Genomic DNA, 21226 nt, shown 5'->3' with positions numbered 1-21226 from the left:
GGCATTAGGAAGGGAATCCAACTGAAGAAAGCAGGCCAAAGCAGATATTGTTGATTGGCACAGTCCTCTGGGTTGTTAGTAGTTGTTGAACCATCCAACTGATGCTGGCATGATAATCAGAGATTAAATGATAATTATTATTATTAAATACTGGGGTTGATGTAATTGACTAGTCTCCTCTCCCAAAATTTCAGGCCTTTAGTAGAAAGGATTATTATTAGTAGTAGTAAAGTCTATTTGCCAATGTAAAGCATCAGTCCTGTTTAGGATGATGTTACTACCGTTTAGCCCCAAGAAAACATCTTTTCCAGCCGGTTACCAACACATCAGCTGTGTCTGTATATTGTAGCAACTTGCCTCACTTACTGTTTATACTTTTAAAGTGACATACAGTCACTGATCTCATAAAGAGAAACCATTGGTCTGCATGAGCTCTCTTGCCCACAGAATATTGACGTAGATGACGTGTTGGTAGCCAGCTGGAAAAGATGTTTTCCTGGGGCTAAACAGTTGTAACATCGTCCTAAGCAGGATTGCCACTTTACGTTGGCAAATAGACTTTACTAACCAGTACTGTTACTACATATTTCTCGCTCAGAGATTTAAAACTAGTTGTTTTTCTCTTTATAAGATCAGTGACTGTGTGTCACTTTAAAAGTATATACTGTGAGTGAGGTGAGTTGCTACCATCTCTAGCCAGTGATTGTCCTGCACCAAGAAAGGGAAATAACCCAGAAACCATTGGTCTGCAGGTATCACTAAGGCTGGAGGGAGAGCATTAGCTCCCTTGCTCACAGTATACAGACACAGATGATGTGTCAGTAGCTAGCTGGAAAAGATGCTTTCCTGGGGCTAAAAAATAATAACATCATCCTAAGCAGGACTGCCACTTTATATTGGCAAATAGACTTTACTATCCAGTAGTGTAACTATATATTTCTCACTCAGATATTTAAAACTAGTTGTATTTCTCTTCATCATCATCATCATTATTATTATTATTATTATTATTATTATTATTATGGCTCACTGGATTAGGTATTTATTTTTAGCTCATCTCAACAAACATATTATAAGTGTTTCACTGTTTCTGAGCAAAACATTTCTACATTCCTCAGTCGAGTCACAACATCATCATCATCATCACCACCATTTAACATCTATTTTCCATGCTTTCATGAGTTGGATGAATTGACAGGATCGAGCAGGAAGCAGTGTTGTATTGAGTCCCACTGTCAGCTAACAGGCTTTCTTGCAACAGAATGTCACTCTTGCCAAACAAAGTTTTACCTTGCGGCCATTCATAGTGATTCAATCTGAATTGAAGTCCTGGTAACTTTAGGAGTTCAAGCCACTTGTGAAGATTATTTTTTTTCAAATACTGATATAAAAAAAGCCAGAAAAATGTAACAATTTACTATAAGATTTCCTTTGTTTACTCGTAATATTTTGCTTACTGTAATAGTTTACTTTAAACAACAATCAATAAAGACAATGAAATTATCATAACATTATCAAGTTCAACAATACTTAAAGTCAGCTTGGTTATTTGTTTATGGTGAGAAACTTCAAAGAAGCCTTTGTACATGCCTCAGTGTTTGAGCTCATTGACGAGAATAAAATCAATCACTGTACATAATTGCCAACAGGTCCAGCTTCTGGTTATTTAGTGAATCTGACTGCGAATCCTATGGCAATGTCTTGTCTTGGCTCAAAAATACAATTATCTGATTTATCTCGCAGTCACTGAATAGTTATCAAGTGAATGGAGCCACAACAGAAGAGAAAGACACCCAGTAACTTGTTATGTTATGTAAGAAAAGGAAATATATATATATATATATATATATATATATATATATATATATGCAAGCACACTTCTAAATTCTTTTCTGCTGTTGATCAAATTTGAAAATGTGTACTGTTGCTATTAGCATTCTTTCTTTATTAAAGTGATAATGAATTCATACTATGTGTGTGATCCTTCAACCATAAAATCTTGTAAAATTGCCATAGTAAGAAGTAACAGAACTTCACCAAATTTTATGTTTAAATATTATCATAAGTGACTTCCTAAGATAAAGTAGTGTAATTTTCTTGGTTTATTGAGATATATTTCATTTTAAAACGGAATATATAAGTTCATTTTCAGTATGCACACAAGCTTTCATTTATCTTTTTAACTGTCTGCCAGTGTATAATGATAGCTGAAATGACACCTTGTCAATAAATTAGGCTTAAGGTTCTTCCTTTGAAGCTAGCAGCTTCACTGAAACTAATTCAGCTTCCAAACATAACAAATCTTGTCTTTTCATGGAAATCAGGTGACTGCCAAAATCTATAAATTTTATCTTTTCATGATCAATTCAAATGAGGAAGTTTAGAGCAACTTTTTGTTTTGATGAGAATATAGAAAGAAAAAAAAAAATATTGATAGCAGCTAGTTAGCTTGTTGATAGGAAAAGAAAAAAAAAAACAGTTATCAAAAGCATGTTTAAAGGATGGACATATGTGTAAGTATGTATGTATACATATGTGTGTGTGTGTGTATGAGTGTGTGATGTATATGTATGTATGTATGTATTTGGATTGTTTCACAAATGAGATTCATAAAAAAAAAAAAGCATTTTGCTATTAAAGAAATAAGTTCTTATCTGAAGAATTCACAAACTGAAGAAATAATGAAAACTTGAAAGAAAAAAATAACTTTAAATTTCAGGCAGAGACAAGAATTCAAGGAGACAGTTTATACATATTTGATGTGGAGGCGCAATGGTCCAGTGGTTAGGGCAGCGGACTCACGGACATCGGTTCGCGGTTTCAATTCCCAGGCCAGGCGTTGTGAGTGTTTATTGAGCGAAAACACCTAAAGCTCCATGACCCACTGAATCCTGTCGCATCATCCGACCCCTGCCAGTATGGAATGTGGACATAAAATGATGAAATACAGGAGGGACAGACACAACCTGTTTCAGGTCCTCCAAGACTTCTGAGATGACGGTATCCTGAAATTAGAGACCTGGCCCAAATGCTTGTAATAGAGTGGACCCTACTAAAGGAAGCCGAGGTGCCAGGTGGGGGTGTTAAAGCAGGAAATGGATTAAGTTTGTCACACATGTAGGATATGGTGGGATTTGAACTCAGAACTAAAGGAGCTGGATTAAATACTACAAGGTATCCTGTCTGATCCTCTACAAATTTTACCAGTCTACCACACTAGGCTAGTAGATTACTGACCTTAGGACTACAAAAGGCAAAGTTGACCTCAGCAGGAATTGAACCCAAGATACAAGAAGTGGGAACAAATATAGCAAGGAATCCCATTTAATGGTTTAATGATTCTGCCAGTCCATCACTTCTAGGTATGCACTTTCCTGACCCCAGGAGTACGAAAGACAAAGTTGACCTTGGCAGGAATTGAACTCAACATTCAAGGAGTCAGAGCAAATAGAAGGGGTTTAATCTGACACTCTATTGGTGAGTAGGGTGACAAATGTGGGTTCTAGGACATGATATGGGTGATGGGAAGAGGAGAAACAAAGAAGTCAGGGTGGGCATGACTGGAGATGGTAGAATAACTATCTGGGTTTGAGGAGAACAGGCTGTTGTAATAGAAGTAGAACAGAGAGAGGAGGCATCAGAGGGGTTAGGGGTTGGTTGGTTGGAGTGTGTTGCCAACTGACGCCTTACTAATTAGCTGGAGAATTTGTTTGATTAAGCTCTCAAATCAAATAATTAGTTAGATGTAGATGGAAGATCTGTGAAATCTTTGGAGCCAATCTGACAAAGGGTTCTTCAAGACCTGATGATTATCTTTGTATAATTCCATAAATAAGAAATGAGTTAATGAGCAAATAAAGCAGATAAGTTTTCTAGATCAGTTATGTCTGAAATCAATTTCCTTATAAGAGTATCATTTAACTGACAAAATATATTTACACTGCTACCATTGTGATGGCAACAGGGTGTACAAATACACACACACACCACTGCCGCCGTTTAACATCCACTTTCCATGCTGGTATAGGTTTGACGGTTTGACTGAGGACTGGCAAGCCAGGAGACTGCACCAGGCTCCAATCTGATCTGGCAAGGTTCCTACAGCTGGATGCCCTTCCTAACGCTAACCACTCCGAGAGTGTAGCAAGTGCTTTTTAACGTGCCACCAGTATGAGAGTCAGTCAGGGGGTTGATGTAATCGACTTAATCCCTTTGTCTGTCCTTGTTTGTCCCCTCTGTGTTTAGCCCTTTGTGGGCAATAAAGAAATATATATATATATATATATATATATGCGAGTAAAAATAAATACAAAAAAGGTGGGGGTTTTTTGTATGATTGTGTATAGAGGAATATATTATTTTGCTTAAAAGAGTTCCAACACTGTCTGTTTTTTATGTTTTATTTATATTCCTGCAGAACTAATGTGGGGTATAGAATATGGAATATACAATATATAATATGATATACAATATACAATATAAAATAAAATAAAATAAAATAAATATATATATATATATATATATATATATATATATATATATATATATATATATATATATATATATATATATATGTATTTATGTATGTATGTATGTATGTATGTATGTATACACACACACTCAAGATCATGCATTAACAGACGCATACATACACAAACATGCATAAGATGCATATGCAAAGATTCATGCACAAGGAATCACACTCAAGTATAAACAAACGCACACGCACACATACAAACACATACTCGTGCGTATATTTTCCCATGTCTGAGTTTACTGAGCCAGACTTTCAACAGCTGAGTTCCCTTCCTTAAACCAAACCTTAACTCATTTCCAAGCAAGGTGATATTTCTTCATGGCCAGACATATTTTTGCAGAAGATTGGAAACGAATGACACTGCTTGTATGACGGTGACACTCGTTTACAACTAACATGCAAGAGTCGTAAATGTCCAACCCATGCCAGCTTAGAAAACAGGCATTACAAGATTATGATGTGATGTCAAGACAAGGAGACACACACACACACACACATAGATAAACTCACAAGCATAACAGGTTTTCAGTTTCTGTATGTCGAATCCATTCACAAGGCTTTGGTCAGCACAGTGTATAGTAAAAGACACCCTTGTGCCGGTGGCACGTAAAAGCACCCACTACACTCTCGAAGTGTTTGGCATTAGGAAGGGCATCCAGCTGTAGAAACTCTGCCAAATCAGATTGGAACCTGGTGCAGCCTTCTGGTTTGCCAGTCCTCAGTCAAATCGTCCAACCCATGCTAGCATGGAAAGCAGACGTTAAACGATGATAATGACCTGCCCAATGTGCCGAGCAGTGAGATTGGACCTGAAACCATGTAGTCAAGAAGCAAACATCTTAACCACACAGCTATATATAACTCGTCAACCAGTAGACTTAAAGTGCTCATCAAAACTAATTTGATCCTACCGCCATAGAAATAGTGAGGAATTCAAGCTAAACATTTGCAGACAAAACATGTAAATGATATGTAACTAATTCAACTACGATGGCATCAAATGTTGTCAGATTCCAGACATAGGAGAAGGTGAGCGATGCTAAGAATTCACATGTATTACTCATCGACAAAGTAGTAAATTACTTTGGTTGGTGTTGCCAAGCATGTAGTCATTCTATATATTTGTAGAACTATTTTGGTAAGAGGAACTGTCTGTGCTGTCCTTTGAATTAGAAATAGTAGGCAAGTCTCCCTCAATTCACACTCAATGGATGTAGGAAAAAAATAAAAAGAGCCATTGGAACCTGTGAAAAGATGGGATGGCTACGGCTGGAAAGTCTTTGATCATGGGTCTGGTCAATCAGACTTGGGCCTAAATATAAAAAACAACTATTTTGGCAATTCATTGGCATATTTCTAAAGCAGTCAATATTCCACTGTTAATTAGATTAGCTTTTATGGAGGTCAAAAGCTGTAGACATGATGGTAGCTGACATCATGTTATGGACACATTGGTTGCTTGAAGAATAAAATACCGTCCACCTCTCAAACACCCAAATGTTATGCTTGTTGTGATTATTAATACAGAACTACAGAGCGAAAATTATATATATATATATATATATATATATATATATATATATATATATACACATACAGTGTTCTCAAACAAATCTAAGATGTAGGAAATTTCTAAGTTGATTACTTTTATGTTAATTAATAAGCAAACTATTGATGATGTACAGTAAGTAGCATGCTTGGCATGGAATGAGATGATTGGGTATGGTTGATTGGATGCTGAAAATTTGACATGGCTCACTGGACACTCAACCTGTTTTAGCAACAGTGTTTTCTGGTAGTGAAGGTAATCACACATGTACACACACACGCACACTAACCTACACTTAAAGACAGAAAGAGAAAGAAGGAGATATTAAAATTTATTAATTCAATATGACTGACATAAATGCCTTCCTCTCTCTTCATATTCATAAAAAGAAATACGCTCACACACATAAACAGTGAGAGAGGGGGGGGGGGGTAGAAGGAGAGAGTGAGAGAAACATTAAAACGTCTGATGTCAAATAAGTCATCATCAAATCAGTGATGCCAAATAAGCAGTGCCAAAACAACTGTGCCAAAATCTCTCTTGCCATGCTCTGTGAGGCCTAACACTTGAAAGGAACTCAGCCAATCTGCCTCTGTGAGGCTCAATGCTTAAAAGGAACTCAGCCACTCTGCTTCCGTGAGGTCCAACGCTCAAGAGGAACTCAGCCACTTTGTCCCCGTAAGGCCCAATGCTGTATTCTATGCTGGCATGGGTTGGACAGTTTAACAGACTCCAACAAGGTGGAAGGCAGCCCATCCAAATGCCCATCCACTTTCACCATTTTTTTACTTGTTTTAGCCATTAGACTGTGGCCATGCTGGGGCACAGCCATGAAGAATTTAGCTCCAGCATCTATTTTTTTTTTTAAGCTTGGTACTTATTCCATTAGTCTTCTTTTGCCAAACTGCTAAGTTATGGGGATGTAAACACACCAACACTAGTTTTCAAGTGGTAGTGGGTGACACACACACACACACACAACGGAATTCTTTCAGTTTCATCAACCAAATCCACTCACAAGGCTCTGGTTGACCCAAAGCTATAATAGAAGGCACTTGCTCAAGGTGGCAAGTTTCCTCTTCTTCTTCATCATCATCATCTTATTATCATTCACTATATTATTATTATTATTATTATTATTATTATTATTATTAAGATGAGCTGACAGAATTGTTAGCACACTGGACAAAATGCTTAGTGACAATTCATCTGCCCTTATGTTCTGAGTTCAAAATCTGCCAAGGTTGACTTAGCCCTTCATCCTTTCAGGGTCAATAAAATAAGTACCAGTCGAGTGCTGGGGTTGATGTAATCAACTGGCTCCCCTCTCTTAAAAGTTTAGGCCTCGTTACCCTGAAATTGCTGGCTTTGTGCCAAAATTTGAAAGCATTATTATTATTCAAATTCCAACAGGGTTGACTTTGCCTTTCATCCTTTTGGGGTCAATAAATCAAGTACCAGTTGAACCGTGGAGGTCAATGTAATCGACTCATCTCCACCTCCCCCAAGCTGCTCTTGTGGTAAAAATTTGAAATTATTATTATTATTATTGTTCTTACTATTATTATTTTTAAGGCAGAGAGCTGGCAGAACTGTTAGTGTGCTAAGTGAAATGCTTAGCAGCGTTTCACCCATTGCTACGTTCTGAGTTCAGATTCCACTGAGGTCGGCTTTGCCTTTCATTCTTTCAGGGTCGATTAAATAAGTACCAGTTGAGTACTGGGGGTTGATGTAATCGACTTATCCTCACCTCCCCCAAGCTGCCCTTATGGCAAAAATTTGAAATTATTGTTGTTGTTGTTGTTGTTGTTGTTGTTGTTATTATTATTATTATTAAGGCAGTGAGCTGGCAGAATCATTAGCACACTGGGCAAAATGCTTAGCAGTATTTTGCCATTGCTACGCTCTGAGTTCAAATTCTGCTTTGCCTTTCATCCTTTCACGGTCAATAAATTAAGTACCAGTGAAGCACTAGGGTCGATGAAATCGACTATCCTTTCCCCCTCATTTCAGGCCTTGGGCCTATAGCAGAAAGGATTATTAATATAATAAAAGGAATATTTATTGTAAAAATAATCATAATAGTTGAGAGCAATGCCGCCGCCACTGCCACTATTACTGCTGCTGCTGCTGCTGCTACTACTACTACTACTACTACTATTACTACCACCAGACAGAAGCAGTCACTAAATGTCAGCTAATAAGTCCTTAATAACCGGAATATGCGATGTGATTTTGGTTTTCTCACTCACAGAAGTTAATGCACTTAACATGATAATGTCTTTGAGAATTTCCTGAATATCACAGCTTCCTTGAAAGTCAACAGAGCTAATCAATCATCGCCTGGTGGACATCTTTGATAAGGATTAGTCAAATGGCCATTTATTATAGTTGAGTGAACGGATAAATATAAATTATTTATTTATCCACACCAGTTTACAATGACTTGGTTCTTCGACACAAGATTCACATCTTTAAACTGTGGAAGATGAAGCTCGACATATTTCTTATGAGTGAAGTCAGCAGAAGTAGATTGTGTTCAGGTAGTTCAAGAGATTCCACAAGCAGATAAAAATAAAAAACAACAACAACAAAGCCAGCAGTCAGACTACTTACTAAGTACTGGATCCATATACATTGAAGCATGTATGTACGTGTACATATATATATATATATATATGTATATGTGTGTATATATAGTATATATATTGGAAGGTTTGGAGGGGATGTACAGGAATTATATTATAGAAAAAAATTAAGGTACTCAGAAATCTGGATGGTTGTACATTTACAGATTTCTGAGTACCTTAATTTTTTTCGAAAAGTATATATATATATATATATATATATATATATATATATATATATTCATATATATATATGTATATATATAGGTATGTGTTGTGTGTATATATATATATATAATAATAATATATATTATTTTATATATATATTTTATTATTTTATTGATTATTACTTTGTATTTTATTATAGTTCTTTTTAATGTATTTACTTATTAAATTTTTCTATATGTGACTGTGGATTTTCATGGATGAGTTCATGAACTTTGGTTATTTTCTCTAAATTATATGTATATATATATACACACACACATATGTATATATATGTGTGTGCATATACATATATATATATATATATATATATATATATATATGTATGTATTGTGGCACTCCATCGGTTATGATGACGAGGGTTTCAGTTGATCCACTCAACGGAACAGCCTGCTCATGAAATTAACGTGTGCTGATAGAGAAAGAGCTGGTTTGTATTTATTCTTTTATTTGTTCCAGCCATGAAGCTGCTGTCATGCTGGAGCACCAATGACTTTGATGTTTCAGCCAGGTAAGCCACTGTCAGACAGTCCAACAATAGCTTAGCTGGTTGAAACTTTCAACAACGTTCTTGTATATAACAGTAATAAGTTTGTACTCTCTATAAAAGTACAGAGAAACTCATCAGATTAATGTAAAGTTGTTTTTATTATAAATGAACATAAAAACAAACAATATATAAGAATAAATAAACTTCATTTCAAACTCACCATCAAATATTCCACTTTCTAATAGACTGCCATTTTTCTCAAGGGTCACAAATTCTTCAGCAGTAAGAAATGTATAATGAACTCCGTTAATTTCTCCTGGTCGAGGGCAACGTGTGGTACCTGAAGATAATTTGAAAATCAAAGTTACAGTTTTAGGATAAACACTAAATCAGTGGATTAGGAAAAGAAAATATATTTTTTAAAAACATTACATAAAGAATATGAAATAATAATAATACTAGCAACAATCATCATCGTTGTTTAAGATCCATTTTCCATGCTGCCATGGGTTGGATGGTTTGATAGGGGCTGGCTAACTGGAAAGCTGTCCAGACTCCAATTGTCTGTTGTCACATGGTTTTTACAGGTGCCTTTGTTAATGCTAAACACTTTACAGAGTAATACAGTTCTATATTTAAAAGATGAGGAATTATGTACATTATTTACATATGCTCACACTTGGAGAGAAAATAATGATAATGATAATAATAATAATAATTATGGAAAATGAAGAAGGTGAAAATAGTGCCAATTATTGATGGGTCCACGGAAACAGTATCAGAAGGCATCAAGAGGAATATAAAGGAAACTGGAATAGAGTGCCCAGTAGAACTGTTACAAAAGGTTTGCCTCCTTGGCACGGGAAGAATAATCAGGAAAGTATTAGATAGCTGAAAAGAACGGATAGCATGGTGCTGTAGGCTGCAGGTAGCAAGCTCGTTACGCATGCAAGACTCCAGGAGCTCCAACAAAACTTGTGATAAAGAGAAAATGATAACAACAATAATAATAATAATAGGTGCACTCAGCGCAACATCCAAAATGCTACCAAAAAAGTCTGAAAGGGCAATGTAAAAGTGATACCAGTGGTGATCAATGTGCTGGGTTCAATCCCATTGAAACTTCAAGACTTCTTAAGGCAACTGGAAATCCCATGCAAGATTGATGTCTTGCAAAAAGCAGCCTTATTGGGGACAGTGCACATCTTAAGGAAAGTATTATCTGTTTGAGGCCCTTGTTGTGAATTGACAGATAACTAAAGACTCCAGTGCATTTTTACCAACACTGTGTTATGAAGGAATAATAATAATATACATTTTAAAAAGAAATATTTGTAATATGTAATACCTTTACAAAAACCTACGAAAAAAAAAAAAGGGCCACAAGGTGGCAGAGTCATTGGTGTAGCAAACAAAATGCTTAGCCACATTTCTTCCAGCTCTTTACATTCTGGGTTCAAATTCTGCCAAGGTCAACTTTACCTTTCATCCTTTTGGGGTCAATTAAATGAGTACTAGTTGACCATTGGGGTCAATGTAATCAACTAATCCCTCCCACTATAATAACTGGCTTTGTGCAAAATTTTGAAAGAAATATCTTTACAAAAGAAAATGCTAGATTGCAACTATATGATGTCAGATATGTCTCATAAATTAATCTGGATATGTAAAGAGAAATTCTTGTTTAAGATTTGAATGCAGTGGCACATCTGACAAACTCAACAGGCAAATGTAAGTCACCAACACTCTAGCCTGAAGACAATAATTTTGGCAACTAGGACAACCAAATCACTTTAAAATTTCCCTCATTTAGATTCAACCAAAAGACAGCCATTTTACAGAAGAATTTAATAGTATTTCTAAACTATACAACCTTATTTGTGACAATCAGATATTTATTCTGAGGAGGGTGTCATTAAACAACTGACATTCCATTAATGGTAACAGCAGTTCCTTAATCTAAGAGTTTAGGGCAATTTTTTCCTACCTCCTACCTTTTTACTGAACACCTACAATATAAGGATACTTATGTTCCCCCGTGTATACCCTTATGTAATGCAGATAGTAGCTGTCATTAAAATCAAAATTTACATACTGTTCACTGCCCTCTTCATGACTCTTAGCATTCCCCCTTAAAAGGAGATTTAGCTCCTCTTGGAACCCACTGGTTTAGATTTTAAGCTTTCTTCATTGCTTTACTTAATATTTTTCTTTTTACCAATTTTATTTAAAAAAATGACTAAATAAGGTTTTGTTTCCATGTGAAGCTCTCAAAAGAGACTGCCTCAAAAATTAAAAGGGCTGTCAAGAAGGAAAAGATTTAAAGAGAAATGGCTACTGATTGAACACTAACCAAATCTTCATTTAATCAATGTTTCTTTATTTTGGCACTCAATGTATGCAGAGAGGACACTTCAAGACACTTCCATCTTGTTCACATTCAGATTTTACCCATTCTTTATATTTCACTCTCCCATATACTCTCACGACCTCTTGGGGCCTGTCCCCATGCACTTCTACTCACCTCTTATCTTGAGGGCTTACTCTGACATCTCACTACCGTTATTTTTATTGCTTTCTACCTCCACCTTTCTTCTAAAATATGAGAGAAGCCATGTAGCTTCTCTGCAGCAAGAAACCTCTTCTGTTTTGATCCCTTCTCTCATGCTTTAACCTCTCACCTCTTAGCATAAAACCCCCATCTTTATTTTAGCACCACTCTGTCGAAGGGGGTCTTAGTCACACAAGCTGTGTAGTGACCTCACTAGTGCTGGTGCCATGAAAAAACACCAAGTAAACCTCGTAAAGCAATTGGTATGAGGAAGGGTGTCCAGCTATAGAAAAACATTGGAACACTGTTCTTAGTCCTGTTGGATTTGGTCAAACCGTCTTACACATACCAGCATGGAACATGAACGTTAAATGATGATGATGATGATGATGATGATATTCAAATGCAGATTTTTTTCATGTTTGCAAAACGAATCTTGAGATTAGGCACTGATGTCTACAGAGGTTAAGCCATGGTTTTAGAAAGCATCAGAATCATTCCACAATTATAACTGAATGAAAAATTCTACAAGGAAAAAGGACGGGGGGGGGGGGGGAGAAAAAAAAAAAACAAACTAATTATCTAGAGAGCTACTTGGCACAGCACAAATGACCAATTTGGCAGTGGAAAGACTTTCATAAAACGAAACTCGGAATTAAATAGCGTGTTAACGATATCAATTTCCCTAGTCTAAGAAAGCATGCGAAGGTCACAGACACTGCCCTTTCTGCCAGACCAAACTAATTAAAAATCAAAACAAGAAACATCGTCTAAAATGGGACTTCCTGCAGGCAAACAGGATTTAAAGAAGAAATCTTCACTTTGGAATAAAATCTGGCAACTAAAATACTTTCCTGCCTTCTATTTTTTACCAATTTTTGGTTTTCAGATTTTATTTCTTTCAATTTTTATTTAAAAAAAAATTTTTTTTTAAACTATTTTTTCGTTTTATTACTCAAAACAATGTCTTGAAAATTTATTTATCTTCAATTCCAAAAGTACAGTGGATATTTCTAAATGGGACAATTGAGATGGTTTCATTTCCTAATTTATGACTTTTACAAAATTACATAGTGAAAGAGGCTTTCGCATGTTTGTTTTATGTTTGTTTTTCCATGCTAGCATGGGTTAGATGTGTTTATTACAGAGGCAATATTCTATTAATGGATATCCTTCCTGTCACTAACCTTTATCTGCTGTTCAAATAAAGAATCCCTTATTTCACACATCTCCGAAGGTACAACGTGACCAGATATTCTTTATTTTTTATTTGTTTTAGTCATTTGACTGCAGCCATGCTGGAGCATCGCATTTCAGTCGAAGAAATCGACCCCAGGACTTATTCTTTGTAAGCCTAGGACTTATTCTTTGTAAGCCTAGGACTTATTCTTTGTAAGCCTAGGACTTATTCTTTATAAGCCCAGTACTTATTCTACTGGTGTCTTTTGCTGAACCACTAAGTTACGGGGGACATAAACACACCAGCATCGGTTGTCAAGTGTTGGTGAGAGGCCAAGTACAGACACATACACACATACACATACAACAGGCTTCTTTCAGTTCCTGTCTACCAAATCCACTCACAAGGCTCTGGTTGGCCCAAGGCTATAGTAGAAGACACTTGCCCAAAGTATCATGCAGTGAGAATGAACCCAGAGCCATGTGATACTAGGCTTACAAAGAATAAGCCCTGGGGTCGATTTGTTCGACTAAATTGATATTAATTAATATCCAATTTTTTACCCTACTGTTTTAATTATATATATATATATATATATATATATATATATATATATATATATATATATATATATATATATATATATATATATATGTGTGAGAACAGAATAAAATAAGAGAGTTAGTTTATCATTTTATTATAACATCATATATTTCTGCCTGCCAAAGTCATTCACAAGGTTTTGGCCAGCCTGAAATTATGGTAAATGACATCACTCAAACAAAGTGTCATAAGGTAGAACTGGATCCTAAATTACATGGTTGAGAAGCAAACTTCTTAACCATGCAGCCATACTTGTTTTGCAAAAATTATTTATTCATTTATTTATTTATTTATTCAGTTCTGTTGTCATTTGTTTCCAAGCAGAAGGAGACTTGTGTTAGAGGATATTGAAAATAAGACCTAAACTGTGAACGACGGAATTGAATTAATGCCTTTTCAAGGACGTAAGCAAAAGTAAATAGATGTCGAGTTTATATACTTGGTGAAATCAAATGTAAATGTGTGTTGAGTAAACATTTATTGGCGTTGCTTTTTTGGCTTGTTTATGTTATTCTTTAAATCGGAATGGAAATACAAAGTGAAAGTGAGATAAAGAGTATCGGAGAGAACTGTTTTGGTTGTGGGAGGACAGACCTATCAGGGGTTTGTGGCATTAAGAAAGCGAGGAGATGTGGAACAATCAGCATGTTCTGCAGACTCATCCAACGAACGTCAGTGTTGAAAGACACTGGTATTGATGAAAGTGATGGTGGTGGTGGTGGTGGCGATGGAGATGGTGGTGGTGGTGGTGGCAATGATGAAGATGTATATTGGCAATGTTTAGATCTATAACCATCAGTCAATTTATAAATAATGAAAGAAAAATAACAGCTTTTCTCTTTCTATACAATAAACATTCTTACATGTAGTATCAGATTACATCTCTCCTTCTCTCTCTCTCTCCCCACTTCTTTCTTTATGTGTATGTACACACATACACATGCATGGATATACGTATATACATACTTATATATATATATATATATATATATGTACATGTACACATGCATATATAAGTATATTTACTAATATGCACACAAATAGATATGTACACACACACAAATACAAATATATGTAGATGCATATATACACATAAATTATTTGGAAGCATGCATATATACAAACATACATACACACATTATTTAGATACATATGTATTTGTACACACACACACACACACACACACACAGTGTTGTGCATTTATTTTACATCTGTTTTTTCATGCTGGGATGGTTTGAATTAAGACTTATTGAGGCAGTATTTTACAGCTTCATGCTCTTCCTGTTGCTCACCACCATCTGCTTTTCATATATACATACATACATACACATATATACACATGCACATATACACACATATATATATATATATATATATATATATATATATATATATATATATATATACACACATATATATATTGTATGATTCTGAGTTAGAATTGTGATACAGCTTGATAGTGAGATGTGGGACTTCAAGGCGAAATACTTGTGAAGATTACTCTTTTACTTTACAGAGCGTACTGGGTGCTTCTTATGTGGCACCAGCACCAGTGCTATTATATGGCACCAACAGGAGTGCTTTTTATGTGGCACTGGCATGGGTGCCTCCTATGTAGTAATGGCACGGGTGCTTTTTATATGTCTCTGCAGCTCAACAGACCCTGCCAAACTGTCCAACAGATAGCTAGCATGGAAAACAGACATTAGATGATGATGCCGATGATGAGGTAAGCTGACAGCTGCATCAGAAAGCACTGAGATCCCCAAATTAGTGGAACCCATGTGAGAGGGAGATGAAAGAATATTTGAGCCAAAGTAGTTTCTGTCTATAAAATCCACTCACAGGACATTGGTCAGCCTAGGGTTATAGTAGAAGACACTTGTCCAAAGTGCCATGCATTGGGACTGAACCTAGAATCATGTGGTTGGGAAGCAAACATTTTACCACACAGCTACACTTGAGTGTTTGTTCCTAATATACACCAACTTTGCCCTTTCTGTACAGACATCCATCACTCTCTCACTCTCTTTATTCTGGGCCATTTCTACTGTGACCCCCATCACCTACTCTTGCCTTTGTCCCCCTTAGCTATTGGCTAATCACCCTTTTTCTGACTCCATCCCTATATAACCCTGCCTTTCCCAACACACTCTTTCTTCTTCATCAATACATTCTGGTCTTCCAGCAGTCCTTGCTTTCTTTCTCTCTCTCCCTCTGTCTTTCTCTCTCCCTTTCGCCCTTTCCCATTTCCCCTCCTCAGTCACTTGAGTGAATGTACATGCTCAAGGTTGTAGAGTACTCTCAACTCTTACACCCTTCATCCCTTTCACCTTGCGTTGTGTTTCTGCTCCAACGATCCATAGGGACCTAGCTCCTTCCTCCCCTTCCATCTACCTTGGAGACCCTGTAAGAAGTCTTTAACACGGTCCCTTCCTACTTTGACTAATCGATAAAAGAAATCAATCAATACCACTTTATTGCCAAATGCCTGTCATTCACAAGTTTGGCAAACTGGAAAATATTTGCTCCAAAAATTTATTTGAAAATTCAGATTTGATGAATTCTTTCATTCATAGAAAAACAAATAACCAGGAAATATAAAAAAAAATTGTGTACATATATGTGTGGTGTTGTTTTTATGTATGTATGTGTGTGTGTATGTCCATGTGATTGTGTGCATGTGTGTATTTTGTTTGCCTAAGTGTGTGTATTGTTTTGTTTACATAGATGCGTGTGATAGTGTTTGCATACATGTATAACATTGTTTGTGAATGTGTTTATGTGCATGCATGTATATGTATGTGTGTGTCGATGCATTTGCATACATATACTGGGTTACATGTTTTCGTGTGTTACTACTGCTTTGTTTGTATAAATGTGTGTCATTGTGATTGTGTACATGTGTGCGTTGCATGTATGTGTGTGTTATTACATTGTGTATATGTCTGTTTTGTTTGCATATATGTGTGTTGCTGAGTTTATGTAGGTGTTACCATGTTTGTGTATATGAGTTGCAATGCAGTGAGAGCAGATGCATTCACTGTACGTACGGATGTGTGACTGTGTTTGCACACGTGTTTTTAGGTCGCTGCATAAGAGAGAGTCCTTATTGGAAAGAGCTAACCCCTTAAGAGCAATCAAAACTGATAAGAAAGAACAAGTATATGCTAACAGAAATAATGTATGAACAGAAATAATGTATTATGCGTCGAGCTGGCAGAAACATTAGCAAATCGGGTGAAATGCTTAGCGGTATTTCGTCTGCCGTTACGTTCTGAGTTCAAATTCCGCTGAGGTTGACTTTGCTTTTTATCCTTTCGGGGTTGATAAATTAAGTGCCAGTTTGTTGCATGCATTTAGCCCCAGTTTCTGGTTTCAAGATATCTCCCTTCCCACCATTAGTATAGGAGGCATTGTAAAGGACTCATTGTAAAGGACCCTCCTGAATAAAACATTTAACAAAAAAAAAAAGAAACCCCATAATTTCACTATCTATTATTAAATTCCATTTGCACAGTTTGGGCCAAACTAAATGAGAATCTTGCACATGGTGGCAGTGACTCTGAACATGTAGTTCCAAAATTCATTTCACAACCATGTAGTCATACATAGTATGTTTCACATTTTAATTACATACCTATATATATATATATATATATATATATATATATATATATATTTGAAGAAAAGCAGCAAAAATGCATTAGGTTATAGCAGTACATATGTTTCATTCAAACTACATTTATTTATGTAGTGAGAACATCACATAAGATGTGCAATGAAAATGTACTCCTCAGTACATTTGATCAGCCTGAGGCTATATTAAAAAGACATTTGCCCAAGCTACCACAGTGTGGGACTTAACCCAAAGACACATGATTGCAAAACAAGTTCTCTTAGTGGCACAGCCATGCCTGTGCTTATATGTATTTCATGAAAGACGACTGTCTGTTGAATCTTTTCAATAAATTAATGCTACTCCTGAACAATCAAAGCAACAATGGAATTCTGAATTGGAATATTTCATAACATCCACATTGTTATTTCTTAGGATGAAATGATTCAATTCAACAATTTTATTTTATGAAAATATTTTGGTTATGCTTGGAATGTTTCATGCAAAAATTGGAATGAGTTGAAGGAAATGACATTAAAAAGATAGATAATTATTCCACAACCAAGGAGTTTGGCTGTGTGATAACTTCGTTATGCTAAGATACTATTTATCTTAGTGGAAAAGGTTTCAAACCTATGTAACCACATTGCTAACTTTGCCCCAACATCGCTTGACAACTGATGTTGGTGTTTACGCCCCTGTAACTTAGTGGTTCGGCAAAAGAGACTGATAGAATAAGTACTAGGCTTACAATGAATAAGTCCTGGGGTTGATTTGCTTGACTAAAGGTGGTGTTCCTGCATGGCCACAGTCAAATGACTGAAATAAGTAAAAGAGTAAAAGAGTAACAGCCTGAGGCTTTAGTAGAAGACACTTGCCCAAGGTGCTATATAGTGGGACTGAACCCGGAACCATGTGATTGAGAAGTAAGCATCTTACCACACAGCCATGCTTGAACCTATGTATGTAAATTCCTACAAAATTGCACTTGTACATGTATGAATATATGCATGTGTAAGTGTGTGTGTGTGTGTGTACACTTGAGTGGGTGTGGCTATATAGTGCTACTGCCCTCAAGGCGGCGAGCAGGCAGAAATGTTAGGACGTTGGGCAAAATACTCAGCAGTATTTCGTCTGTCTTTATGTTCTGAGTTCAAATTCCGCTGAGGTCGACTTTACCTTTCATCCTTTCAAGGTCGATAAATTAAGTACCAGTTGTGTACTGGGGTCAATCTAAATGACTAGTCCCCTTCCCCAGAATTTCAGGCCTTGTACCTAGAGTAGAAAAGAATATATTTAATGGTAAGGCAGCGAGCTGGCAGAAACGTTAGCATGCCAGTCAAAATACTTAGCGCTGTCTTTACGTTTTGAGTTCAAATTCCGCTGAGGTCAACTTTGCCTTTCATCCTTTCGGAGTTGATAAATTAAGTACCAGTTGCATAAGGGGTCAATCTACTTGACTTGCCCCCTCCCCCAGAATTTCAGGCCTTGCGCCTAGAGTAGAAAAGTATATAGTACTACTGCCCAACTTCAGTTATAAAATTTGATGACCGGCCAAATATTTCATTCATTGAAAATTAAATATATTCTAGAGGCATCTCTATGTCTCATTCGTTTTTCAGGTGTGATTGCTGTTTATTTCTTAATCAGAGAGAAAATCCCACCAAATATTTTAGTTTGAATATTCAGCAATTCTCATGGTACATGAAAGTGAAGTAATATCTAAGTGAATTGTCTAAAGTTACTCAATGCCCTCATCCTGCCAGTTTGTGTTGTTATGAAGTAAGAGAAACTTCAGAATAATCTCTACTGATTGATGGATTCTTAAAAGACAGAATTATCAGATAAGAAAATGTCAAAGTTTCCTAATAATGTCAGCAGGAAGTTTGCTTAGGTCACAGGAAGTTAGCCTTTTATAATCTTACAAGAAGAGCAATCATTAAAACAAATCAGGTAAATATATAAGAAACATTTGTTGTTGATGGTGTTGTATTTAATTTGCAAAACTCTTGATGTGAACTTGTTTGTTAAGACATATTTATTTGTCTCAGCAAGGTCAGACTGATTAAATGACTAATAAAATAATCGATTAGTTAATTAATTAAATGGTTAACCAAGTGACCAATAAAAATAAAGAAGTGAAATAGAACCAGTGTGTGTGTGTTTATCATTGGCATAATGAACCTCCCAAAATTCAACGAAATATTAGAAGTATTACTTCTCAAGATATCTATATTAGATTCCAAATTATCAGTCATTTTATTAGCCATATTCATTTCATTTTATTTTTAATATTTTGGTGGGCTGGTACAATCAGCTGAGTGACAAAAATGCCTTGCAATATTTCATTGCAGTCATAGATGCTCCAAGTTCAAATCCTACTGAGGTTATTTTTACTGTCCATCCTTCAGTAGATCATAGAAGTACTAGTTGAGTAATTCAATCTATTTGATTAAATCTGTTCCCAAATTTGTGGAATTGTGCCTAAGTTGAAAATCAATATTTTAAAATTTATTTCTCTGGTGGCTTAAATTTAATGACAAATCTTTTAAATATATCAATAAAAATAAATAATTATTATAAATCTATTATTGACAGATGGAATCTGAATTGATAGCTGATACATAAATCTGACAAGTAATGCAATTTAAATTAATTCGCTTGAGTGAAATTTCACTAAAAAAAAAAATAATAATAAACAAACAAGTTTCTTCTTAAGGAAAAACATTTTGGTTTTGTCTTTATAAATGTACAAATGGGTTTTTAATCTGATAGCTCACCTCCATAGGTCTCTGGATAGACAAATTTTCAAAGTTGTGCAAGAGGAAGAAGGGGAAAGAGAGGGATAGAAAGAGAAGGAAGAGAGAGAGCAGAGACGAAAAGACAATTTATTTATGCTTTTAGTTGGTCAGCATGCTATAAACTATAGCATATACCTCTCAGGTATTTTAGAAGCAAACAGAATATATTTGTGTTTAGATTCGATTATTACTTATTCTTAAACCTTTTGGTACCAAACCATCTGAAATCACTTTTGGTTCTATAAAACAAATTCCCTGTTTTAAAAGAAACTAAATTAACAGCTTCCATCCAAATTTTGCAACCAAAATATTTTAAAAAGTTCTTCCTTATTTTCAAAACTAATTAAAACAAAGCAGAGTTTTTCAATGTAAATTCAGTAACCAAAAGGTTAATATTTCTTTTAAATACAAAATTAAAAAAAAAAAAGATCATAAAATTTTCTTAAGCTGTGGATGTGTGGTTAAAAAGTTCACTTTGCAACCACATAGATTCAGGTTCAGTCCCACTGTGTGGTGCCTTGGGCAAGTGTTTTTTATCATAGCCTCAGATTGAACAATTTCTTGTGAGTGAATTTGGTAGACAAACTATATGGAAGCCCATTGTATATATGTGTATACATTTTTGCATTTATGTTTGTCACCCCTCCCACTTGACAACTAGTGTTGGTTTGTTTACATCCATATAAGACAGTTCAGCAAAAGAGACTTATACAATAAAAATCAGACTTTTGAAACAATATATATAAACCAAGTACAGGGGTCACTTTACTTGACTAAAACCCTTCAAGGTAGTGCCCCAGCATGGCCACAGCCCAATGACTGAAACAAGTAGAAAGATAAAAAAAATCAAGATAACAATTATTTCTTCTTCTCTTCAATGTCATGAAATGAGCTTTGCACAAGTGTTTGGTGTAAGAAGCCCTCACATCCGCTCTGTCGGCCGCTGACACTCGTTGACGCTGCATCAAAGAGGCCAGGGAACAGAAGAAAGAAGACATGCACTCAACACCAGAGCTGAAGACACCTCCGAAAGGAAGGGGGGCC

At 35.7% G+C, this 21226-nt stretch overlaps 1 protein-coding gene across 50 annotated transcripts in view; it reads right to left on the bottom strand.

Annotated features, from left to right (window-relative positions):
- LOC106872181 (membrane-associated guanylate kinase, WW and PDZ domain-containing protein 1) overlaps window positions 1-21226 on the bottom strand; it is a 668717-nt gene that overhangs the window by 382428 nt on the left and 265063 nt on the right. For all 50 annotated transcript variants that reach the window (XR_016241362.1, XR_016241361.1, XR_016241363.1 and 47 more), the window contains one exon: window positions 9649-9768. Coding sequence is in view for 40 of the 50 variants with exons in the window: in XM_089350230.1 (XP_089206356.1) it covers window positions 9649-9768 (120 nt within the window). In the remaining 10 variants the exon portion in view is untranslated. The remainder of the gene's footprint in view (window positions 1-9648; window positions 9769-21226) is intronic.

The sequence above is a fragment of the Octopus bimaculoides genome, chromosome 4, assembly GCF_046866305.1.
Source record: "Octopus bimaculoides isolate indiv1 chromosome 4, ASM4686630v1, whole genome shotgun sequence".
NCBI lineage: Eukaryota > Metazoa > Mollusca > Cephalopoda > Octopoda > Octopodidae > Octopus > Octopus bimaculoides.
This window is presented reverse-complemented; position numbering and strand designations above follow the sequence as displayed.